Source organism: Acipenser ruthenus, chromosome 47 (genome assembly GCF_902713425.1).
Source record: "Acipenser ruthenus chromosome 47, fAciRut3.2 maternal haplotype, whole genome shotgun sequence".
NCBI lineage: Eukaryota > Metazoa > Chordata > Actinopteri > Acipenseriformes > Acipenseridae > Acipenser > Acipenser ruthenus.
This window is the reverse complement of record NC_081235.1, coordinates 9,344,248-9,367,780: the sequence shown is the minus strand read 5'-3', so window position 1 is coordinate 9,367,780 and position 23,533 is coordinate 9,344,248. Positions and strand designations below refer to the sequence as shown.

The window sequence follows — 23,533 nt, the reverse complement described above, 5'->3', positions numbered from 1 at the left end:
TATGAGCCTGAATGTTGTAAGAGCTCACCCTGCTGGTTGCAAAGCCCACAGCCCCCAGAGCTCCTGTGAGCTGCACGCTATTAAAAGTGACAAAGCAGACATGACTCAGCAAGACCTGCCCACAGGGGGTCAATTACAGGGCACGTCACGATGACATCATCACAGTTCTACTCCATGATTACCTCCATATGCCCCCCCACCCCCTCCTATATTTTCAACACTGGCCAAGGCTACCATGCGATGGGGCCTTTGTTTTAAAACGTACACCGTTCATCTGAAGCCAGTCACTCCACGGAGGAACGTTTGCAAACGGCCCCAGCTGCTGACTGATCTCAAAACTTTGGCAGGTCGTGTCTTGAAGGATCCAAGTTTAAAAACTGTAACATTTATAAAAATGATAAAAACCTCAACATGCGTGTGTGTGCAAGACTGTTCCACAAAGCATTTGAGTGGATCTGCAGAAATACCGAGTATGAAATGAAGAGACCCTCTCTGTAACACACGCTCGTGTACATTTCCAAACGTAGAACCGTGACCCGTCCCTCCCTCCCTCCGACACACACAGGATCTCATGACAGGTGCGCAGGCTGCATCACCCGACGCTTACAGAAGAACGGATGTGAGCACAGAGACCTGTGCTGAGCTGCATCCAGACAGAGACCAAAACACACACTCAAGAGACGAGGAAACAGAGAAATGAATTGAAACCAGACAGCGGGTTTCAGGGTCACTTTTAATAGGGAAGTAACACAGATGAAATGCCTATATTGCTGGCTCGTATTAGTTTCAATAGAACAGCGAGGTACCAGCACCCACCCGTCGTGCTGGTTCAACTCCTCTATGTACAGGCACATTTACACATTATACAACACTTATATACACTCAGAATATATTATTATATAGACACTTTGTTGTTTTATTTTAAACCCAGGACCTGGGCTCCAGCTAGAGGAGGGAGTCTATACAGTACCATATGTATTCATTATAGGTTCCTCGAAAAAATGTATTTGAAAACTCCTGCATTTACACATTGCTGCTTGAAAAGATGAGCACAGTACTGAGTGCACAGGAAGTCCGTGTGCGTGTCAGCCGCTCCCCACACATGCATGGGTGCACCCAGCAAACTCAGAGCAAACAGACAGGTACCTTAATGAAGACATTCTGCACTAGAAAGAGAACCAAGCTCTGGTTCAGATTCACATCAAGGAGGAACGGAGGCTGGGTCTGCACAGTCAGAGTTAAATACTGATCACAGAAACGTGGTTTCCTTGTTCCAGGGTTCCCATTAAAACAAGCTGAAGTCCACCCCTCCCCTTTCCAGATCCCAAAACAAAACAAAGAGATGGGAATTAGAGATAGGTAGCGTTTTTAAAAGGTTGTTGGATCCAGTTTTTTTTTTTCTGTGTTACCACTCAATCCAGTAGATATCCAGTCCACAATCCACAGGGTTTTTTTTGAATTTCTAGTGACTGTAAATAAAGCACGAGCAGGCGAGACGCGCTCCTGCCCCTGGAGGGAGTCGGAGGTTCATTTCATTACCCCTGTGTAGAAATGGAGCAGTATTTCTCTTGATTCAATGAATACCAGGGCCTCCCCTGAACACTGATCCTGCTGGACAGCCTCACAGTCCTCCTGGAGTTAGAAGCATCACTCCAGTGCTGTACCGAGTCCAGTGCTGCAAACATACTACTGTGACAATTTACAAGACGTGATCCTCGACAATTTACAAGACGTGATCCTGGGTTCAGGTCCCACACAGGGGAACAGACCCAGAGAGAAGACAAAAGAAGGTCCTGGGTGAAACAAACGTGCTGCCCTGCATTGGAGGAACGACCGCAATGGGAGTGCCAATGACTGCGTGCCTCGTTTACACAAAGAGAGTGCTTTGAATGAGTCTGAGTCAGGTTCACACTGATGGGATGATAAGTTCTGGGATGGGTTTGCCTGCCAGGCGTAGAGGGTGCTCTTCTGGGACCTTGTGCAGAAAATAACAAATAAGAAAAAGGACTCCTTCCTCTGGCTTGAGCTGCCATTCTTCAGCTTTTCTTTTAAACGTATGTTACGAGAGCCAGCGCAGCAGAGCAGCGAGGGCGAGGGCGAGGCTGGGCCCCGGGTCAGTTCTCTGCGCCGCGCTGAAAAGGCGGGGAGTCCGGGGGGGGTTCTGTTTCAGTTTGCTGGGGGGCAGGGCTTTGAGGTCCTCCAAGGCTCCGTACGCTGCCATGGAGAACTCAGGGTCCCCCGTGGTGAGCAGGTCGAACACGCAGGACTGGAAGTACACGTCCTCCACCTGCAGGATCTCGCGGCACTTGGCAGTGGCGCGCTCCACGGTGTAGGAGCGCCGGGGGGCCACGGGGCCGGGGACGGGCCCGCTCAGGGTGTGCTCCTTGATGAGCTCACTGCGGGGGCAGCCATGCAGACAGAGCTGCAGGCCCGAGCCCTCCTCGGAGAAGTTCAGAGTGTCCTCTGGGACGCGGATGGCGAAGGTCAGGTAGCGGCCCACCTGCCTCACGATGATGGAGGTGCCGATGTAGCGGGCCTGGATCTCCACCTGGGAGGACGAGGAGCCGCCCCCCTCCCGGCCGCGCTCCAAGATCCGCAGGCTGCCCCCCCCCTCCCTCGTACCGTCCAGGAAGGCCGAGGGGAGGTCCTCTGTGGTGGCCTGGTACACCTTCTGCTCTGTGCAGCCCTGGAACCTCTTGAAGATCACTGTGATCTGGAAGAACAGAAAAAAAGAAATCTATGAAAATGCAATCCTGTTGGAGCAAAGCAGAAGAGCGCTTCGTGCGAGAGCAGTTTGTTTCTTCAATGGGATATCGGATTCAGGCAGAAATGCACCCCAAGCCCTGCAGTGCAGGAGGTCTGGCGTTTCCAAGGCAACCCCCCGCACCTCAGCCAATCGAGGACACCGTTCCATCTCCTGTGGAATGCTGAGCCAATTTAAAAACAAACAACCCAACTGACACTTCAGTGGCTCTGCAATCAGGACCGAGGCCAAGCCTGAGCGAGGAGCTGAAACTCATTGCAGGGGCAGGGGCAGGGGCAGCCGTTCAGCCCCTGGGAGGGGGGGGGGGCAGGGGCAGCCGTTCAGCCCCTGGGAGGGGGGGGGGCAGGGGCAGCTGTTCAGCCCCTGGGAGGGGGGGGGCAGGGGCAGCCGATCAGCCCCTGGGAGGGGCAGTCGTCCAGCCCCTGGGAGGGGGGGGAGCAGGGGCAGGGGCAGCCGTTCAGCCCCTGGGAGGGGGGGGGCAGGGGCAGTCGTCCAGCCCCTCACACAGGCTGTGGGAGGCCAAGGCAGACAGCCTTAGAAAGGAATCAAATACAACTACACAGCAATGTGCATGTTTGTAACCACTCAGAAATTCCATCAGAAGCCTGCCATCACTTTTTCATTTTTTTACCAGCCCCTCCCCTCCTCCTCAGCCCTTCCCCAGCTCACCCCTCCCCCTCCCCCTCCCCCTCCTCCTCCTCAGCCCCCCAGGCCCCCCCTCCCCCTTCCCCTCTTCCCCGTTACCTTGCTGGTGGCGGTGGCGCTTGAACCCTGGATCACAGGCACGTTGGTGACCTGGACGGACAGGTACTGATTGTCTATGAGGGGCCAGGCTCCCTCCACCTTGCAGGTCTGAAACTCGTCCCTGAAGGTGCGCAGGTGGGGGTCCCCGAATAATCCGCAGTGCGCGTACCTGCCCTGGCGCGGGCCCTGCGAGGCGTGTGCGCGGCTCTCGTAGTCGCACAGCTCCGACACGGCGGGGTGGCTGGTGCCCTGGGCCCTGCCCGAGGACGTGGGGCCCACGCTGGAGCAGTTGTGCTGGCTGAAGAGCTCTTTGATGCGGAAGACTGCGGAGTGGTAGACCAGGTCCCCCCGGCAGGCCCGCGCTGTCTTCTTGGTGCACTGCGAGTAGGCGCGCAGGGCGATGCAGTAATCCACGTCGACGGGCTGGTCCTCCTGCAGCCCGTTAGAGGAGGAGGTGGAGGCCACGTACTCGGCATTGCAGCGCTGGATCCGACACTGCTGGCAATGCACTGAGGGGGGAGAGAGGGAGACCGGTTAGCATCGGGCTTAACAACTCAACCACACAACACAGGGCGAAGCTGCTGCTTCTCTCTTATGATTCGTACAATCGGAGGTCTGGAGTGATCTGAAAAGACGCTTTGAAGTCTACAGCAGGCTGTGACTGTAAAGTTTTATTCCAGGCTCTTGCACCGGCTAGATACAAAGACTATCTTGACGCAAACTTCAGTCCTACTGTAGTCCAGCTGTTTAATCCACTTTACTGGGACCTGCTGTGTTGGATTCAAATAATTTCACAATGGAGCTGCGAGGTCCTGTTGTATACATTATGAGTCTTCCTGTGCTATAGCTTAAACACATTGGTATCTTGAGCTCTGGAATCAGCCGGCACGCTGCACTGGAAATGCCTGGACCTGCTACACTCAATTTTGCATGTTTTTGTTTTCTCTCAAAGCAGCACGGCTCATTAGACGTCAAATGTAACGAAAGCAGGATGAAAAAACAAAACAAATAAATACACAGCAGCTTGTGCGCCGATGTCACCGACTGATCAAAGCAGAAAACAAACCGGAAAACTAAAAGATAGAAAGACAGGGGCATCCAACTCCAGCTAGCTCAGCACAAGGCAGATGGATGATTCATACACAGCGATTACCAGAGGAGTGCAGGGGAATCGCATCACTCAAACACAGGCATCCGCACTACAGCTCTGGCAGCGGCATTACTCAAACCAGCTTGAATGGATCTATCCTGTCTGCAGACTGAATCAGTCAGGAGCCGTGTGAGACAGACAGGGGGGCAGAGCCAGGTTACCTGGACACCTCCACACAGCACAGCGGTGCACAGAGAGGGCTCCCTGACCTCCATGCAGCACAGAGAGGGCTCCCTGACCTCCACACAGCACAGAGAGGGCTCCCTGACCTCCACGCAGCACAGAGAGGGCTCCCTGACCTCCACGCAGCACAGAGAGGGCTCTCTGACCTCCACGCAGCACAGAGAGGGCTCCCTGACCTCCACGCAGCACAGAGAGGGCTCCCTGACCTCCACGCAGCACAGAGAGGGCTCCCTGACCTCCACGCAGCACAGAGAGGGCTCCCTGACCTCCACACAGCACAGAGAGGGCTCCCTGACCTCCACACAGCACAGCGGTGCACAGAGAGGGCTCCCTGACCTCCATGCAGCACAGAGAGGGCTCCCTGACCTCCACACAGCACAGAGAGGGCTCCCTGACCTCCACGCAGCACAGAGAGGGCTCCCTGACCTCCACGCAGCACAGAGAGGGCTCCCTGACCTCCACACAGCACAGAGAGAGCTCTCTTGTTGCTGTTGATTGTTCTTTACTAGGAAAAGGCAGCTTGATAGGGAAATACAGACTAACACTAACTAAATCGAACGAGAACCAAAGCAAAGCCTGTCCCTGGACACTTTGCAATGCTAAGGTTGTGCTAACCTCCTACTGCTGCATGTAGTGGCAAGAGCACGACACAGTTTGCACGACCCTGCAGATTCAACCCCAACGCAGATCAGCTTGCTATCAGTAGACGTCAGAGAAGACTGCTGCAGAGCGCAGGGCACTGTTGAGGGTCTTCTCTCTACAACTACACAAACACATACAGGGGGCTTTTTACTGTAACGAGTTTGTTTAGCCTCAGCTTTACTGTGGATATTCACACTCCCCGTGCTCACTGTAGGCTGGGTGCTAGGAGAAGACTCCCCTCCCGCAGCGTATTAAAGACTGGCTACAGTGTAGAGGGGGGCTGGGGGGGCAGCCTGATCACAATGCCTTCAGTGTTGTGCTTTGCACTCACAGTTTCAGCAGTGCAAAGGGGCCCCAGCTCACAAGAATACTAACCAGCTATTTCACAGCTACCAGAGCCAGCAGCTGGACAGATTGGGAGGGGGGTTTAAAGGAATTCTTTACATCATCTAGATTTTGCTAATATTTCCTCACCTGTTTGGAATCTTCTTTCTTGTGTTCTGTAGGATTCTCTATTGCTGTTTCTGCTGTTTGCCTAGCTTACACAAATTGCTTCTGAAAAGACTCCTCAGGGCAGATTGAGGGGAAGCATATCCTCTCCCCTGTGCACTGAACTCATGGGTGAAGGACTGAGGGGTGTGCAACACGAGCGCACACGCACACACACACACACACAAGGATAATACAGAGTGACAACGCTGAACTCCACACACAATGAAGTCTATGTGTTAGGTTAGATGAGCTCGCTGCTATCGGCAGTCAACATAACAAACAGCTGAAGTGCCCCTGTGCCACCCATGCCCGGACTCAGCATGACGGAGGCTTCCACAGCTTCAGCTCCTCCCGAGATCGGAGTCACTGCCACATATTCTTTTACACTACCGATTTATCACTGGGTTAGGTTACCAGTAATTGCTGTTCTTCAGAGTCACTTCGTGTTTCCGTCGACTCAAGACTTTTATTGCGATCATGTATCAAAGCCTGTCAGCTATTTTTAATACAAGCTTTTGGAAGGCAAAAAAAAAAAAAGGTTTTAATTTGAAATGAAAGTGAAACAGTGAACCAGGAAGAGGCTGAACTGGGTTCAAATCTCAGCTCAGTCAACACAGACTCCGGGAGAAACAGCGAATCACCTGACCTGCCAGAGCCTGCAGCCCACCCCCTCACAAGCCCCACTCAACTGAAGACACGTTTCGAGGGGGCTTTGATGGCCAACAGTCAACTAAAGAGGAACAAAAAAAAAAAAGAAAAAAAACCCACCGGCATGCATGCGATCTTTGAACAGAAACGCTCCCAGCACTGCAACACCTGTGCATATTTGGAAGTTTAAGTTTCTCACTGAAACCGATACATTGGTATGCGGATTCTCTCCAACAACAACAACACAAGAAATCCTGGCCATGGAGCTTATCCAAAACAGAGTCTGCCCGCCACACCTAACGGTCAGCAGGACTGTACAGAGATGCATGTAATAAAATAAAATATGAGGAAGACGCTTGAAGAGGAGGTTCACTCTTAAGAGTTCGGGTTGGAGTTTAAACAAGCAGACCCCGCCAGCTGCATACGGTCACAGGCAGAGGAGAGAAACAAGCTCTGAACCTCTCCACTCTCCACACAAACATGCCAACCTGCCAGCTGTCAAAACAGCCATCTCATGCAAAGCAACAAGAAGCAGGGGCACCACTGGACTCACAGAAAACCCCGATATTGAAAGGAGGGTTATTCTGTTTCCTTCTGGTGAAAACGCTTCTTTATTTCGTTCATTACTTTAACTCTAGTAATGCCCTGGCCTTCACATCAGCAAGCTCCACGCCACGTACATTTCAACCTGCTCTGAATCCAAAAGGGATTATTAGACAGGAGGGACACAACTTTAAGAGGGGTCGGAACAGACCACACAGTGCGACGGGATTGCGATCTACTGCTGTGCCGTGCTTTCCACTTATCTGTCAAAAAAATCCAGGGTTCAGATGTGAACCGCTGTGCAGTGCATCATTATAGAGTCCATACACAAACAGGACAAGCCGCAGGAGAGGAAGCATAATGAGGAGACAGGGCATCTTCACCATGCTGAACTACAGAGCTGAATGAGGAGACAGGGCATCTTCACCATGCTGAACTACAGAGCTGAATGAGACAGGGCATCTTCACCATGCTGAACTACAGAGCTGAATGAGGAGACAGGGCATCTTCACCATGCTGAACTACAGAGCTGAATGAGACAGGGCATCTTCACCATGCTGAACTACAGAGCTGAATGAGACAGGGCATCTTCACCATGCTGAACTACAGAGCTGAATGAGACAGGGCATCTCCACCATGCTGAACTACAGAGCTGAATGAGACAGGGCATCTCCACCATGCTGAACTACAGAGCTGAATGAGACAGGGCATCTTCACCATGCTGAACTACAGAGCTGAATGAGACAGGGCATCTTCACCATGCTGAACTACAGAACTGAATGAGACAGGGCATCTTCACCATGCTGAGCTACAGAGCTGAATGAGACAGGGCATCTTCACCATGCTGAACTACAGAGTTGAATGAGGAGACAGGGCATGTTCACCATGCTGAACTACAGAGCTGAATGAGACAGGGCATCTTCACCATGCTGAACTACAGAGCTGAATGAGAAAGGCATCTTCACCATGCTGAACTACAGAGCTGAATGATCTCAGGGCATCTTCACCATGCTGAACTACAGAGCTGAATGAGACAGGGCATCTCCACCATGCTGCTCTACAGAGCTGAATGAGGAGACAGGGCATCTTCACCATGCTGAACTACAGAGCTGAATGAGGAGACAGGGCATCTTCACCATGCTGAGCTACAGAGCTGAATGAGGAGACAGGGCATCTTCACCATGCTGAACTACAGAGCTGAATGAGGAGACAGGGCATCTTCACCATGCTGAACTACAGAGCTGAATGAGGAGACAGGGCATCTTCACCATGCTGAGCTACAGAGCTGAATGAGGAGACAGGGCATCTTCACCATGCTGAACTACAGAGCTGAATGAGACAGGGCATCTTCACCATGCTGAACTACAGAGCTGAATGAGACAGGGCATCTTCACCATGCTGAACTACAGAGCTGAATGAGACAGGGCATCTTCACCATGCTGAACTACAGAGCTGAATGAGGAGACAGGGCATCTTCACCATGCTGAGCTACAGAGCTGAATGAGGAGACAGGGCATGTTCACCATGCTGAACTACAGAGCTGAATGAGACAGGGCATCTTCACCATGCTGAGCTACAGAGCTGAATGAGACAGGGCATCTTCACCATGCTGAACTACAGAGCTGAATGATCTCAGGGCATCTTCACCATGCTGAACTACAGAGCTGAATGAGGAGACAGGGCATCTTCACCATGCTGAACTACAGAGCTGAATGAGACAGGGCATCTTCACCATGCTGCTCTACAGAGCTGAAGCTATACCTACATATAGCAGTGCACTGCGGTACACATTTTATACTGTGTGTGTCTGGAGACAGCTAGTCTTAGTGCAGAGCTGCATTTACAACATCCCCCCCAGGTTACAGAAAATGTGTTTAACCCTCAAGTGCTTTAGGATAACTATTCACATTGAAAATTAAATACTTTAAGATCTTAAAAGTTTGGCAAATGCATCACATCTGAAAACACACACACAGAGCTCCAGTAGCTGTAACATTAGTAAACTGCATTAGTTACAGTATGCCTTATTCACACTAATGTGTTCCACAGTGAGATTCACATTGAAGTTATTTGGAACCACGCTATAGAGGTGAAACACGTCGGGTATTGAATGCCCCAATCCGGGGTCTGACTGACAGGGGGCTCCGGTCTGGTGCTCAGAAGAACCCGTACAGATATTCGCCAAGAGATCTGCTGAGACACTTCAATACATCATTAGCTTGTTTTGCAAGCGCTCAGCCGACTGAAGCGGTTTAAACGCGTTACTCTCCTTTCAACTATTGAAGCGGTTTAAACGCGTTACTCTCCTTTCAACGCGTCCTGTAAATATCTGTGCACTCTAAAAAGCATTAGCTCAAAGTTAGCAAGCATTAAAACACACCGTTTTGTTCGGAGTCCCTTGCTGTATAACCGCCGATTCAGTAAAACTGTTAGCATTGGGACCGCGTTTCTATGATAGCAGCTGTTTACAGGCTGAATGGTTTATTACGCGGTTATTTACCTAATATAACGAGGGGTCACGCTTAAACACGCGCGCTAGGTTTTGTTTAAAAGGAGCAACACGCATTTCGAGAACTTAAACAAATAACCCTAAATATCTCAAATGTAAATCTGTTAGCGTGAATGTCAAGAGGGAGCATTTAATACTGTAGCAAAAACAGTTTCCGTTAGTTTGGCGAAATTTTGTCTTGAAAAGTCAAATACATAGATAGATAGATAGATAGATAGATAGATAGATAGATAGATAGATAGATAGATAGATAATGTACTCGCTCTCTGAACCTGCTGTAATTTTATATATGATAAACCGCATGAAAATAAAATACATGCGGATTCTTCTCCGTAAAAAAAAGAAACTTGTTTTTGTTAATTAGTTACAAAGCAGCCATCGCTCCAGACAAGGCTAGTGCTGTTGAGGAGGGGAAACGTTCACAGCTTCAAAGTGCCTCGCAAAGCTCCCGGGGAAAGCGCTTCGGGGAAGGTTAACGAGTCTCTCCAGAGGGGCTGGATACCCGGACCTCAAAGGAAGGCACGTTTCTGTGCTCCGGGTGAGGAACAACGAGCTCTCTGTCACTGTCAGGGTTTTACAAATTATTACCAGGATTTAAAAACATCTTTCTTAAAAAAAACAAAAAAAAAACAGTTATTCGTTATTTTGTAATTTACTACGTTTTTTTTTTTTTTTTTTTTAAGTCTTCTGGAAAATAAATCAGTGTAAAGACTAAGCGGAGCTCCTGCTTTGATTTCAATTGCATTAGTTTCCACCCAACACAGTTAATAAAGCCCAGCCGCGCTTGTAACTTGTGCAGTCCGGGGTCAAAACAACTGTTTGACATCTTTGAGAAGTTCTGCTCCCCCATTTTGTGCTTCGGGTTTGAACCAGCGCCAGCATAATAAACTTTTTTTTTTTTACATTATTACGTCAATAACTCATTTGCACGTTTTAAACAGTTTTGTGTAAGACACGCAGTTTATTTGGAAGATCTCGACTCTCCTGCATGCAGCGCGGCGCACACGCACACGCACACGCACACGCACACACACAGTCCGCTCCTTCAATGCACGCTGCGCGCTTCTCTCATTCAACTACCAAAACAACAACAACAAAGTATGTGTAAAACTTTTTTTTTTTTTTTGCACATCAATAAAAATCTCAAATGAATATTTGTATATTCCATACCTGTTCGGGGCCACACTGAGAACACGACCATGATAACCGCAAACGTCGTCCAGGGCTGCAGCTTAGCCGAAGGGTGAAATCCGCTTTTCCCCATACCAATCCATTCAGTTGCAATGGAGTTCCTTGACTGCTCCGGGATTCTGCGGCTAAACCAAATTAAACACAAATTCACATCCCTGCGAGATCTGTCATTCAAACGCGCTCCCAACCTGACGGGGGAGGGGCGAGTCCGCAGCGCACCAACAGAAAGACAGAAAGGCGTTTGAATTTGAATATCGATGACGTTTAATGAATACCAATACGCGCCTAGCCAACCGGGGGTCGCACAGGCGGTGTGGGGGAGGGGCTAGTTTTACTCGCAGGCTGGAGGCTGCGTTGCAGTCTGCTGAAAACAACAAGGCAATGAGCGGCTCAGGGGAGAGCAGCCGGGGGCTTCTCAAAGAAATCCTGCCGCTTTAAAAGTGTCCATTTTGGAAATCAAATGTGTTGTGTTGCTTTTATAAACAAGTAAACAATATTATATGTGTAATGAATATACAGCATTTAAAAAAAAACAAAACCCTTTGTAGGGAAAGACTATGACAAGCTACTAGAGTCTAAATGAATACACGGAATAATGGCGCTGATCTCAAACAAACGAGGCCGTTTAAAACTCTTAGGGGTCCAGATGTATGCCGCTCTTGAAGAAGCAGGACTGTGTTTTGCACACTTGGATCATGACAGCTGTTAAAGTGTTGCAGGATGATCAATCACTGCGCTGCCAGCCCCTCGCTTTCCCATTGCACATGCTCGACCAGGAGCTACTGTTTGCTTAAGCTGTAAAGTTTATATCTAAAATCTAAGCGAATGAAAGCAGCTAATGTTGCAGATCTAGAAATAAGCAAGCCAGAACTGTCATTTGAAAATCTCCTACAGGCATCTCAGTTCGGAATCATTCACAGTAAACTCTCTTTTCCTTTTAGTAAAGATGGTTTCAATAGGGATCCTGTGGTAAAAACATCACAGAGTCTAGTGAAGCACAGACAAGCATTGTAAAAAAACAACAACAAAACACACACTTTCTACTGTATTCTGAACTTTAGATGCTGCAATAATAACTGCCATTTCCCTTTCTTTCCTTGTATGTTGGCGGGCTTGTTTATTTTTGGTTCTTGTAAATGCTGGTGTTCATGAATGGCTCCTGGATGCTTGTTTGTCCGTGCCTCGCAGTCCTGATTGTCTCTCAGTGTGCAGCGTTATGAAAACAGCCCTGCTCTCAGCTCCCCAGGGGGTTCAGCAGCAGCGTCTGGTCGCTGCACCGCGTGCAAAAACAAAGCTGGCACCCTGTCAGCCCACAAATGGTCAAACCAAACAGCCCTGCTGAAGTGATCGGAGCGAAGGCAATAATATTAGCAAACCCTTCCACCCTCCACAGGAATGAGGTGACTAACAGAACCAACACTGCACTGCACAACAGATCGGAAGAGTCTTTCTTTGGGTGAGCTCCAGACACCACCCCTAGCAAGTCCTGGGGGGTCACCGGGATACTGAAGCGGAGCAGCGTTTGTTAGTTCTGTTCTCTTATGACACCGTTATAAGCCCCAGATACCCGCTGTATGCTTGTGGTTTGAAGCCTGAGCTAACCTGTCCTTCCTATTAAGGTGCTCACACCCTGCGTGTGGGGCTCAGCTTGGCAGAGGGCTGGGAGTGGAGGGCTGGGCTGAGCTGGGTCTGCCCTGGAGTGTGTGATGTAAGCCCCATAAATCCTGAATCGGAATGGAGGGAACTGGTTTCAACAGCGACCTGTGTTTGATTGCCTGAGATTTACGAGGGATGCTTCATGAGTAAAATATTCTTTCTTGTGGGGTTTGGGGAGAGCGCTCTTTATTCTCACTTGCTGCTGCCTGCCTGCTCTGCTCCTGCAGCCCGGTCTCACCTCTCATTCACAGAGCTGCTGTGCTCCTGCAGCCCGGTCTCACATCTCATTCACAGAGCTGCTCTGCTCCTGCAGCCCGGTCTCACATCTCATTCACAGAGCTGCTCTGCTCCTGCAGCCTGGTCTCACCTCTCATTCACAGAGCTGCTCTGCTCCTGCAGCCCGGTCTCACATCTCATTCACAGAGCTGCTCTGCTCCTGCAGCCCGGTCTCACATCTCATTCACAGAGCTGCTCTGCTCCTGCAGCCCGGTCTCACCTCTCATTCACAGAGCTGCTCTGCTCCTGCAGCCCGGTCTCACATCTCATTCACAGAGCTGCTGTGCTCCTGCAGCCCGGTCTCACATCTCATTCACAGAGCTGCTGTGCTCCTGCAGCCCGGTCTCACATCTCATTCACAGAGCTGCTGTGCTCCTGCAGCCCGGTCTCACATCTCATTCACAGAGCTGCTCTGCTCCTGCAGCCCGGTCTCACATCTCATTCACAGAGCTGCTGTGCTCCTGCAGCCCGGTGTCACATCTCATTCACAGAGCTGCTGTGCTCCTGCAGCCCGGTGTCACATCTCATTCACAGAGCTGCTCTGCTCCTGCAGCCCGGTCTCACATCTCATTCACAGAGCTGCTCTGCTCCTGCAGCCCGGTCTCACATCTCATTCACAGAGCTGCTCTGCTCCTGCAGCCCGGTCTCACATCTCATTCACAGAGCTGCTCTGCTCCTGCAGCCCGGTCTCACATCTCATTCACAGAGCTGCTCTGCTCCTGCAGCCCGGTCTCACATCTCATTCACAGAGCTGCTCTGCTCCTGCAGCCCGGTCTCACATCTCATTCACAGAGCTGCTCTGCTCCTGCAGCCCGGTCTCACATCTCATTCACAGAGCTGCTCTGCTCCTGCAGCCCGGTCTCACATCTCATTCACAGAGCTGCTGTGCTCCTGCAGCCCGGTCTCACATCTCATTCACAGAGCTGCTCTGCTCCTGCAGCCCGGTCTCACATCTCATTCACAGAGCTGCTCTGCTCCTGCAGCCCGGTCTCACATCTCATTCACAGAGCTGCTCTGCTCCTGCAGCCCGGTCTCACATCTCATTCACAGAGCTGCTCTGCTCCTGCAGCCCAGTCTCACATCTCATTCACAGAGCTGCTCTGCTCCTGCAGCCCGGTCTCACATCTCATTCACAGAGCTGCTCTGCTCCTGCAGCCCGGTCTCACATCTCATTCACAGAGCTGCTCTGCTCCTGCAGCCCGGTCTCACATCTCATTCACAGAGCTGCTCTGCTCCTGCAGCCCGGTCTCACATCTCATTCACAGAGCTGCTCTGCTCCTGCAGCCCGGTCTCACATCTCATTCACAGAGCTGCTCTGCTCCTGCAGCCCGGTCTCACATCTCATTCACAGAGCTGCTCTGCTCCTGCAGCCCGATCTCACATCTCATTCACAGAGCTGCTCTGCTCCTGCAGCCCGGTCTCACATCTCATTCACAGAGCTGCTGTGCTCCTGCAGCCCGGTCTCACATCTCATTCACAGAGCTGCTCTGCTCCTGCAGCCCGGTCTCACATCTCATTCACAGAGCTGCTCTGCTCCTGCAGCCCGGTCTCACATCTCATTCACAGAGCTGCTGTGCTCCTGCAGCCCGGTCTCACATCTCATTCACAGAGCTGCTGTGCTCCTGCAGCCCGGTCTCACATCTCATTCACAGAGCTGCTCTGCTCCTGCAGCCCGGTCTCACATCTCATTCACAGAGCTGCTCTGCTCCTGCAGCCCAGTCTCACCTCTCATTCACAGAGCTGCCAACCTTTTATTAATTTCACTGGAATCTAAAGATGCACAATTTTCTTTTCTGAAGATGAAGTCCTGCAGTTCATTTCGGTTCCTATAGTTTTTATAAGTCACACAATTCAGCCATTTTTCCACTTGTAAAGGGCTTGAGTTATAAATCTGTCTGAATGGTGGAAGACGGTTGGATTTGATTAATATTTTATGTGAAGCCTGGCAGCCTAAACAAAACATTTCTAAGAGTTTAGAATGATCAATGCCCCCTCTCCCCCTTATATGAAAAACATAAAATACAAAACAGTGGTATATTGAGACTCATTTAACAATATATGTTATTATTTATTTCCTGCATATCTATATACTTAAGTAAAAGTGACTCTGCACTTAGATATATGATCAAGATTACTTGTGAGCATATATAAGGAAAGAGATTTGGTATAATTGTGATGAATCTTTACATGCTGTATCTACATGCACCATAAAGAATAGAATCCTTTCACACATGGCCATTCCTCTCCTGATATCTGGAGCAGTTCACGCCACTTTGTAGTAGCTGTTCTGTGGTGTTGTTGCCTCCTTGAACTTGCATTGAACCTGAACTCTGACAGATATCAAATCAAACCCCCCTCCGTCGCACAATCGAGTGATTCAGGTGGGGAACACACTGACAAGCTAACCCAACTGGAACGCTGTCTAAGGACAGAAACCTCTACAGCTCTCCTGCCTCCCTCACTCCCTCCCTGCACTCACTCCCTCACTCCCTCCCTGCACTCACTCCCACACTGCACTCACTCCCACACTGCACTCACTCCCTCACTCCCACCCTGCACTCCCTCCCTGCACTCCCTCCCTCCCTCACTCCCTCCCTCCCTCACTCCCACCCTGCACTCCCTCCCTGCATACAGGACCGTGACGATGACATAGTTTGAAGAACAAGAACACGGCACTCACGCTCTCAGGGGCTCCTCTGGTTCCATCGCTTTCCTTTCCTAAAAGAAACAACACAAAAAATACAACAATAAAACGAATCTCCATTGACTTACTGCAGCCCAGTTCAGTGAGAAAAACAACAGCAAAATAAAAAAAAAAACAATTAGCCAAGCTGCTGTAAATCAGGGCAGCAGAATTATTTATCTGGAGTTCTGAGACATCGGCAGCTTGTTGTTTTTCCATTTAGAAGACAAACAGGACAAACACATGGAGTGAAGGAGAAATGAGTTTGTGTATCTGAAGGATATTTATTGTTGTAAGGAGGAGGAGAGGGGGAGTTGGGGTGGGGGGGTCATGGCATGGGAGAGTAAGGGGTTAGGTTGTCCAGGTATTCACAGAGTTGCGGATTGGGTTGCGTATGGAGCTCAGACTTCCTTGGACTTGTCTAATGCTTCAGCAGCTCGCTGGGATGCAGCAGGTACAATGAGAATCAGTACATTTCTCCTGACACTGGATCACTTGTTCTAATACAATAGAAAATGAGGTCAGCTCGGGAGAATTAGCCACTGCTGAATGCCAGACCACTGACAAGAAACAGCTGCTTTCTATTTGTGCAGCACGGAAAGAGAGGGAGAGAAGAAGAGAGAGAGAAGAAGAGAGGAGAAAGACATAATCTTATAGAGTCACAATATATGTAACAAAAAAGTTTATTTACTAAAAAGCTGACGGTTGTAGAAACACACTCACCGCTTCAGCAGCTCTCTGCACATTAAACGCTGCCCCATTAAACAGTGGTTTTGCTGCATTTCCACAACCTAAGACTACAGATTGCTGCAGTTTCTTGAAACCTATTAAACCCTTCAAAAGATTGTGGAGATCAGTGAGACATACAGCGATCAAGAGCCACCCATGAGACAGTCCTGTCCTCTCCTGTCCTGCCCTGTCCTGTCCTGTCCTGCCCTGTCCTGCACTGTCCTGCACTGTCCTGCACTGCACTGCACTGCACTGCCCTGTCTTGTTCTGTCCTGCACTGCACTGCACTGCACTGCCCTGTCTTGTCCTGTCCTGCACTGCATTGCACTGCACTGCACTGCACTGTCCTGTCCTGTCCTCTTCCCGGTAGAGGAAAGCCCTGCAGCCTGTACGCTTCACTGCCGGGTGCTGAGTGGCAGGACAGTGTTAGATGTTAGTCAGTTTGAGCAGCACCCTTGACAGGAGCAGCTCACCGGCTCAGACTGGCAACCAGCTGGGGGGCAGGTTAAACCAGGGTATTGAATGAAGTCTAGCTGTAGTAAATGCAAAAGGAAGCAGAGAACCAAACTTTTAAAAGTTTGAAGGTAATTCATCCGTAGCTTACAACACTGAAAATTCAGTATGAAATCTGAGTAAAGCTAAATTCTCAGACATTGAAAAATACTTTTATTCATAACTATAAAACACTCAATAGCTCTAAATTTAGACATACCAAAAGAAAGTCAATGAATTCAATGACAAAGTCTTTTTTGATGTCAATGTAATTTACTATAGTTTCTTTTACCTTTCTAAATTTAACTTGCATGCTGAAAATAATCCACACAGCTTTGAAACTGCAGCTGTGTGCTGGCTGGTGGCCCCTCATTTAGCTGGGTTACTGTAAATCTTTTTTAGTTAGAGATTGCTTCTTTTCTTCCTTTCTTTTGAACAAATGCTTGTTGACGTATCTTCTAAATCCCAGTGCTTTTGAAAAGGAATACACAAGGTGTGTAACCTAAGCCAGGAGCCGGGGCCCCTTTGTGGCGGGCTGGGGGAGCTAATCTCTTGATTTGGGTGACCTTTCACCCTGAGGCACACACCTAAATGCAGGTACGGAGGGGGTGGCCGGGAGTCTGTCTGTGAACAGCGCATGAAGGGGATCGCTTTCCTGGGATTAACCTGCTCCCTGCAAAGACACGGCTTCTCTTTAACCCCTCACCCGCCCGGCCCCGTGCTGTGTATAACGATGGTGCGGGTCGCGCTGAAACAAGAATGGGCAAGCCAAGCCTTCCTGTCTGGGTTTGGATTCTGCTGTTCATCTTTCATTCTTTTAAAAAGGGTTTTGGGCACATTGTGTATTTCTCATAACGCCTCTCCAGAATGTAAAAGAAAAGGAAGTTAAGATACAGGCTTGCTGAATGGTGGAGCCCAGGCTGGTAGATTGCACTGTCTTCAGTTCCCCTCCCAGTTCATCAGCACTGTCGTGTTGCGGAGTGTGGCAGCTGCCGTGGCTCAGGGCACAGCTTTGAAGATCAGAGCTGAAGCTCTTTCTATCTGCCTCGGGGCTGGCTGGCAGCGGAAGGCTTTTTTTAGATTTTTTTTGGGACTCAGGCTGGAAAAATCACTGGTATTTATAACCCTTTTACGAGGGCAAGGCCGCTGGAGGCCTGAGGGACAGAGGGAGGGAGGAAGCTGGGAGGCAGGGAGGGTTAGAGTCCAGTTTTCTCGCTCAGCCACCTGTTGAGGCCCCTGGTTACGAGCCTTCAGAGACCTGCTGAGGTTTTAAATACCGCGTTTGTCTTTTTGTTTTATTTTCCTCGCGCCTCTCCCCTCCACTCGGCTCGTAGCCCCCTGGCCCACATCAGTGGGTGTGCTTCTTATTGCCACAGTGATCATGGCTTCATCTAATATTGAAACCAAGCTGAAAATGAAACCCTGTGGTTCTCTGTGGTTAACCATGCCTTTCAGCTAATCTTCCTTGCCTGCTTGGCTGTGCTTTTACCATGGTGTGCTGCAGTAAACGTTTATAAGGGAATATAACAGCAAAAGAACATTCAAGGAGGAAGTAGAATGTCTAAGAGATACAAATGGAAAATCAGAGATGAAGAGAAAAAAATAGCAAATCTATTAAATGATTACTTTGCACAAGGATACGGACAACATGCCCCACCTGTTCCTATCCAGTTTTAAATAACTTTAGCATAACAGAGGCAGAAGTGTTAAAGGGACTCGGAGCTCTTAAAATAAACAAATCCCCTGGGCCGGATGAGATCCTCCCAATAGTACTCAAAGAAATGAAAGAAGTTATTTACAAACCGCTAACCAAGATCATGCAACAGTCTTGTGACACAGGGGTTGTACCAACAGACTGGAAAATAGCAAACGTAATACCGATCCACAAAAAGGGAGACAAAACCGAACCAGGGAACTACAGACCAATAAGCCTGACTTCTATTATATGTAAACTTATGGAAACTATAATAAGATCCAAAATGGAAAATTACCTATATGGTAACAATATCCTGGGAGACAGTCAGCATGGTTTTAGGAAAGGGAGATCATGTCTAACTAACCTGCTTGATTTTTTTGAGGATGCAACATCGACAATGGATAATTGTAAAGCATACAACATGGTTTATTTAGATTTCCAGAAAGCTTTTGACAAAGTCCCGCATAAAAGAATAATTCTCAAACTGAACTAGGAAGGGATTCAAGGAAATGCATGCACGTGGATTAGGGAGTGGTTAACATGTAGAAAACAGAAAGTACTGATTAGAAGGCCGAATGGCCTCCCCTCGTTTGTAAACTTTCTTATGTTCGTATGTTCTAATGTATAAAAGGGCATTAGCTGTTAGATGTCTCTGTTATTTGGTTTGCTTCTCCATGCTTTCGCTGTGCCTAACTACACTTTAACTGTATACTGTATCTCTCTGTCTGTAACATTGCAGTGCTTAGTTAAAGCAGTATTGTCTCTGGCCAGCCTGTTTTTGCTTCATGTTTCCACTTCTCCAAGCCCCCCTGAGCTGGGGGATTAGTTTCCCACCCCTCCCCTCGCCTCATCCACAGCCCCGGGCAGACAGAGCCTACAAATTGTTCTGTAATGACTGCTGTGAGTTACTGCCCTCCCGAGCCGCCAGATCTGAGCAAGCCATCTTTAAAGTCTTCATTAGACACTAAAAAGATAATGGCTGGGACACAGGGCCCTGCTTAATCCTTTACCAGGGTGACGCTTCTCCATATTTACGAGTGGTAGACAGGAGAGAGTAGCCCTGCTTTCATTATCACACACACACTGTGGCTCACTATTGCAAGCCCTGCTTTCATTATCACACACACACTGTGGCTCACTATTGCAAGCCCTGCTTTCATTATCACACACACACTGTGGCTCACTATTGCAAGCCCTGCTTTCATTATCACACACACACTGTGGCTCACTATTGCAAGCCCTGCTTTCATTATCACACACACACTGTGGCTCACTATTGCAAGCCCTGCTTTCATTATCACACACACACACTGTGGCTCACTATTGCAAGCCCTGCTTTCATTATCACACACACACTGTGGCTCACTATTGCAAGCCCTGCTTTCATTATCACACACACACACTGTGGCTCACTATTGCAAGCCCTGCTTTCATTATCACACACACACTGTGGCTCACTATTGCTCTGCTGGTCTGACAGAGGGTATTAGGCACCCAGTACAGCAGCTCTGGAGAGCAGGTATATTAAACACAGCTTAGGTGTTTAATTAAATGTTCCTCTACCTTCAGTTTCTTAGTGTAACTGAATATCCTAGGGCTGTGTGTTTGAAGTTCATCTATCCATCTATCAATCTGTGATTGTGTCTGTCTATCCATCTATATGTCTGTCTGTCTGTCTGTCTGCCTATCCCTGTAACAGATGAGCAGAGTGTAATGAATCATTTGGACTCATCTGTGACTAGGAGCCTGGGTTCCTGCCCCCCGGAGCGCTCTCCTTTGCTTCCACTAATTCCCTGTTTGTACCTGCCAGTTGAAGAGGGTGAACCGTTTGCTGGCTGTCTCTGTGCCAGGGTCCTGGAGCCAGCGTCACTGCAGGGCGGGAGGGAGGGGGGAGCGGGGGTCTCTCTCAGGCAGTTAGCTAGCCTGACAGTATTCCTCAGCTTCACTGGGGAGCTCACAGCGCCTGCAGTACAGAATAGCACAGAGACACCAAGAAGGAACAGAATTCGAGTGAGAGGAAAGAGACCTCTTCGTCTACTTCACCAGAGCTTCCCAAACTTTTCTGTTTGGGGACCCCTTTTTGAAAATGATTTTGAATAGGGTCCCCTGAAATGAAAACTCATTTAAAGTCCCCATACCCCAGTTTGATAACCACTGTACTGATAGACAAAAAGACACATGTGTCGTAGTGGAAGACCGTGCTGGCAGAGGACTGTGAGGTCTGAAAGGGTTCAATACGGGCACAGTAACCTAAACACTGATCCACATCGATCCACTCATTAATACATGGGGCTGGCTGATAGCTCATACACACTTGCAAAGTGTAAACCCATTTTCTAGAGAAATAGAGACAGGCAGATGTTCAGTGTTTGAAGTCATTACTGAGACACATCTGGCCTCGTCATGTCTTTTTTTTCAAAGGAAGACGACTCCTTGTGCTTTTAAAATGCCTCGAATAGTTTAGAATTCTTATAAACTAAAAGTCAAAACACCCACATCTGCTGAAAAGATTTTCGGAAGGCTGTCACGGGCCCCCAAGATTACATTCCCTTGTCTCATAACAAAGCCCAAGGCAGGACTTCAAAGCTTGCTGTCAGTCAGGGCCCCTAGGGATCACCTGGCCCCTGATATCCACACCTAGGGGCAAAGGAACATGTCCACTACACTCTGCTTGCACCAGTGCAAAGTCTGCATCGCTTCCCAAAGCACAAGAAGAACTGCAATGCTACTGTAGCAAAACTAGAAAGCAGCAGCTCAGCGTGGCACTTCTACAGTAGAAACTGCAGGCCATTTTAACAGACAGTTTGTGTATTTACTTAGAAAAAGTTAAGGTCGGTGTTATACCTTCAGGTCTATCTATCTATCTGTTTGTTTGCATTGTGACTTCTGTCTTCTACCAAAAAATTACAGAGTGTGGTCAGTCAACACTATCGAGCTCCATCTTATCCACACAGCAACCCCTGCCTGATGAACAGAACCCCCGGCCCAGCAGAATCGCACTCACCTTGGCTCAGAACCTCGCTACGGCAGTCAGCCCGGCCTGCCCAGCAGCTCACGCGATATGCGATAGCAGGGGAGGGCACAGAGACACACAGCGTGCCAGCCAGCCACTCCGAGGACTCTCATCAAGTCTAATGCAGCGCTGCTACATGCAGAGAGATAGCTGTGAATTAAAGCACATGACCACAGTTGTCTTTTTAAAGAATCGGCACTTTGATTAAGGGGGTTACAGATTACAGCAGAGTCCCTAACGCCCAGGCACCGGTCAGGGTGATTTAAAAAAAAGAAGCATGTGTCGTACTTGGACACTGTCCCATATTCCAGTACGAGCACTGAGGCAACTCGAGGCACGGTTACAGCAGAGTGTGTGTGTGTGTGTGTGTGTGTGAACGAGCGCGCGCGTGTGTGTGTGTGTGTGTGTGTGTGTGTCGGTTTGTGCGTGTGTGTGTGTGTGACTGTGTGTGTGTGTGCATGTGTGTGTATGTGTGTGACTGTGTGTGTGTGTGCGTGTGTGTGTGTGTGTGTGCGTGTGTGTGTGTGTGTGTGACTGTGTGTGTGTGTGTGACTGTGTGTGTCTCTGTGTGTGTGTCTGTGTGTGCAATTTCAATCAGAATTATAAAACATTAAATAGCAGTACATTTAGAAATACCAAAAGAACCTGGAGACTTCATTGACAGACTTGACATCTGCTTTCAAGGCAATGTGAAAGAATTGTCAAAAAGGAAGTCATTGAATTTCTGTGAAATTTGAAAATGCTAAAAGGGAAGTGACTGTGAACATCCCTGAAGTCAGGTCCTCAGAGGTACGTTCTTCCCACTGAGACAATGCCATAGTCACAATGCACACCCAGCTTCCAGCTCAATGCTGCAGACCTGGCAGACACCTAGAAATGTGTGTTCCTGTCAGCCGTGGGTAACAGAGGGATTGCCTCTTATTATTAGCATCTAATACATAAAGTACAGACAGCAGCGTTTCAATCAATCAAGTCTGAAGCAGCTTTAGTCAGATCCAGCTCAGTGTTTGATCTGATCCTGGAGTTTGGGGAGTCGATTGTGCCAGTAATCCCAGCCTAGCGCTCGCACTGCACATCAAACCCAAACAATTCCCTGTGTGATACTGGGCTGCTGATGGCATGCTTTCCTAGGCAGGTTATCACAGTCAGGCACCACTGGATTTGGGGGGGATTGTGTTTTAACACGGCCTACCAAGAGGCCAGGAATCTTCTGAGTTGCCACCCACGCAGTTTTTTCCAAATCCCTGGAAACATGTGTCAGCGCAAAGCCGTGCGGCGACGCGGCGGATTCCACAGAGTTCAAAGAGCTGAAGATGTGACAGTGTGAGTGTGAGAGCGAATGTGTCAGGGAGCGCGTGCGAGTGTCAAGGTCACCACAGTTGTTCTTGCACCCACTGCGCACAGCAGGTGCTGGCCTGCCTCCTATAACCCTGCCAGGGGGACTGGGAGCTGAGTTAACCCCTCAAAGAACAAAGGCTGCTCTGTTGTGTCCACGACGCTTGTGCATCGGGATGTTTAGATTAAAGATGTTTCTGTGGCAGATACATTACATGGCTTGCCTCTGTGCTGTATGCACTGGCATGTTGGAATGCGAGTGCTGCAGAATTAGCAGGACTGACTGGCATGACAGATCCACACAGAGCAGGTACAGCAGCTTCTTAAAACTGCCCCCTCCCCAACCAACAGCCCCTGCTGGAGTTCCTCAACCTGAGGCATCACAGATTGTGTTAAACTAGCACTCTCTGTTGTCTGTGTATTACATGCGCTATTACAATAGTTCTGTGTGGAGAGGCTATCCCGGGTATTTCCAGGGTACACAGAGGAGCCACCACAGGGTCAGACTGTCTCAACTATAGGGCTGAAGTGATGTCAATAACACCAAAAAACAAGAACAACAACTACCAAAAACATGCCATTTAGAGCATCACCGTGCATCACCATGCATCGCCGTGCATCACCGTGCATCACCGTGCATCACAATGCATCACCGTGCATCACCGTGCATCACTGTGCATCACAGTGCATCACCGTGCATCACAATGCATCACCGTGCATCACAATGCATCACCGTGCATCGCCGTGCATCACAATGCATCACCGTGCATCACCGTGCATCACAATG

The 23,533-nt window shown here is 49.1% G+C and overlaps 1 protein-coding gene across 1 annotated transcript; it reads right to left on the bottom strand.

Annotated features, from left to right (window-relative positions):
* Window positions 1-719: 719 nt before the first annotated feature.
* LOC117401298 (repulsive guidance molecule A-like) lies at window positions 720-21,552 on the bottom strand. The gene is made up of 6 exons (XM_059014095.1): window positions 21,403-21,552; window positions 20,202-20,361; window positions 15,479-15,516; window positions 10,846-10,991; window positions 3,509-4,017; window positions 720-2,713 (listed from the first exon to the last, which is right to left on the bottom strand). Exons 3-6 carry the CDS (start codon window positions 15,502-15,504, stop codon window positions 2,060-2,062), a joined length of 1,335 nt encoding a protein of 444 aa, XP_058870078.1. The 5' UTR covers window positions 15,505-15,516; window positions 20,202-20,361; window positions 21,403-21,552; the 3' UTR covers window positions 720-2,059.
* Between the last annotated feature and the right edge of the window lie 1,981 nt (window positions 21,553-23,533).

What these genes read in the sequence shown, in the direction of transcription:
- LOC117401298 (XM_059014095.1), bottom strand. Translation starts at nt 15,504, where the DNA reads ATGGAACCAGAGGAGCCCCTGAGAGC. An exon ending in CTCAGTGTGGCCCCGAACAG is followed by an intron (nt 4,018 to 10,845) that starts GTATGGAATATA and finishes CTCCCCCCTCAG; the next exon opens with TGCATTGCCAGCAGTGTCGG. An exon ending in GCGCCACCGCCACCAGCAAG is followed by an intron (nt 2,714 to 3,508) that starts GTAACGGGGAAG and finishes CTGTTCTTCCAG; the next exon opens with ATCACAGTGATCTTCAAGAG.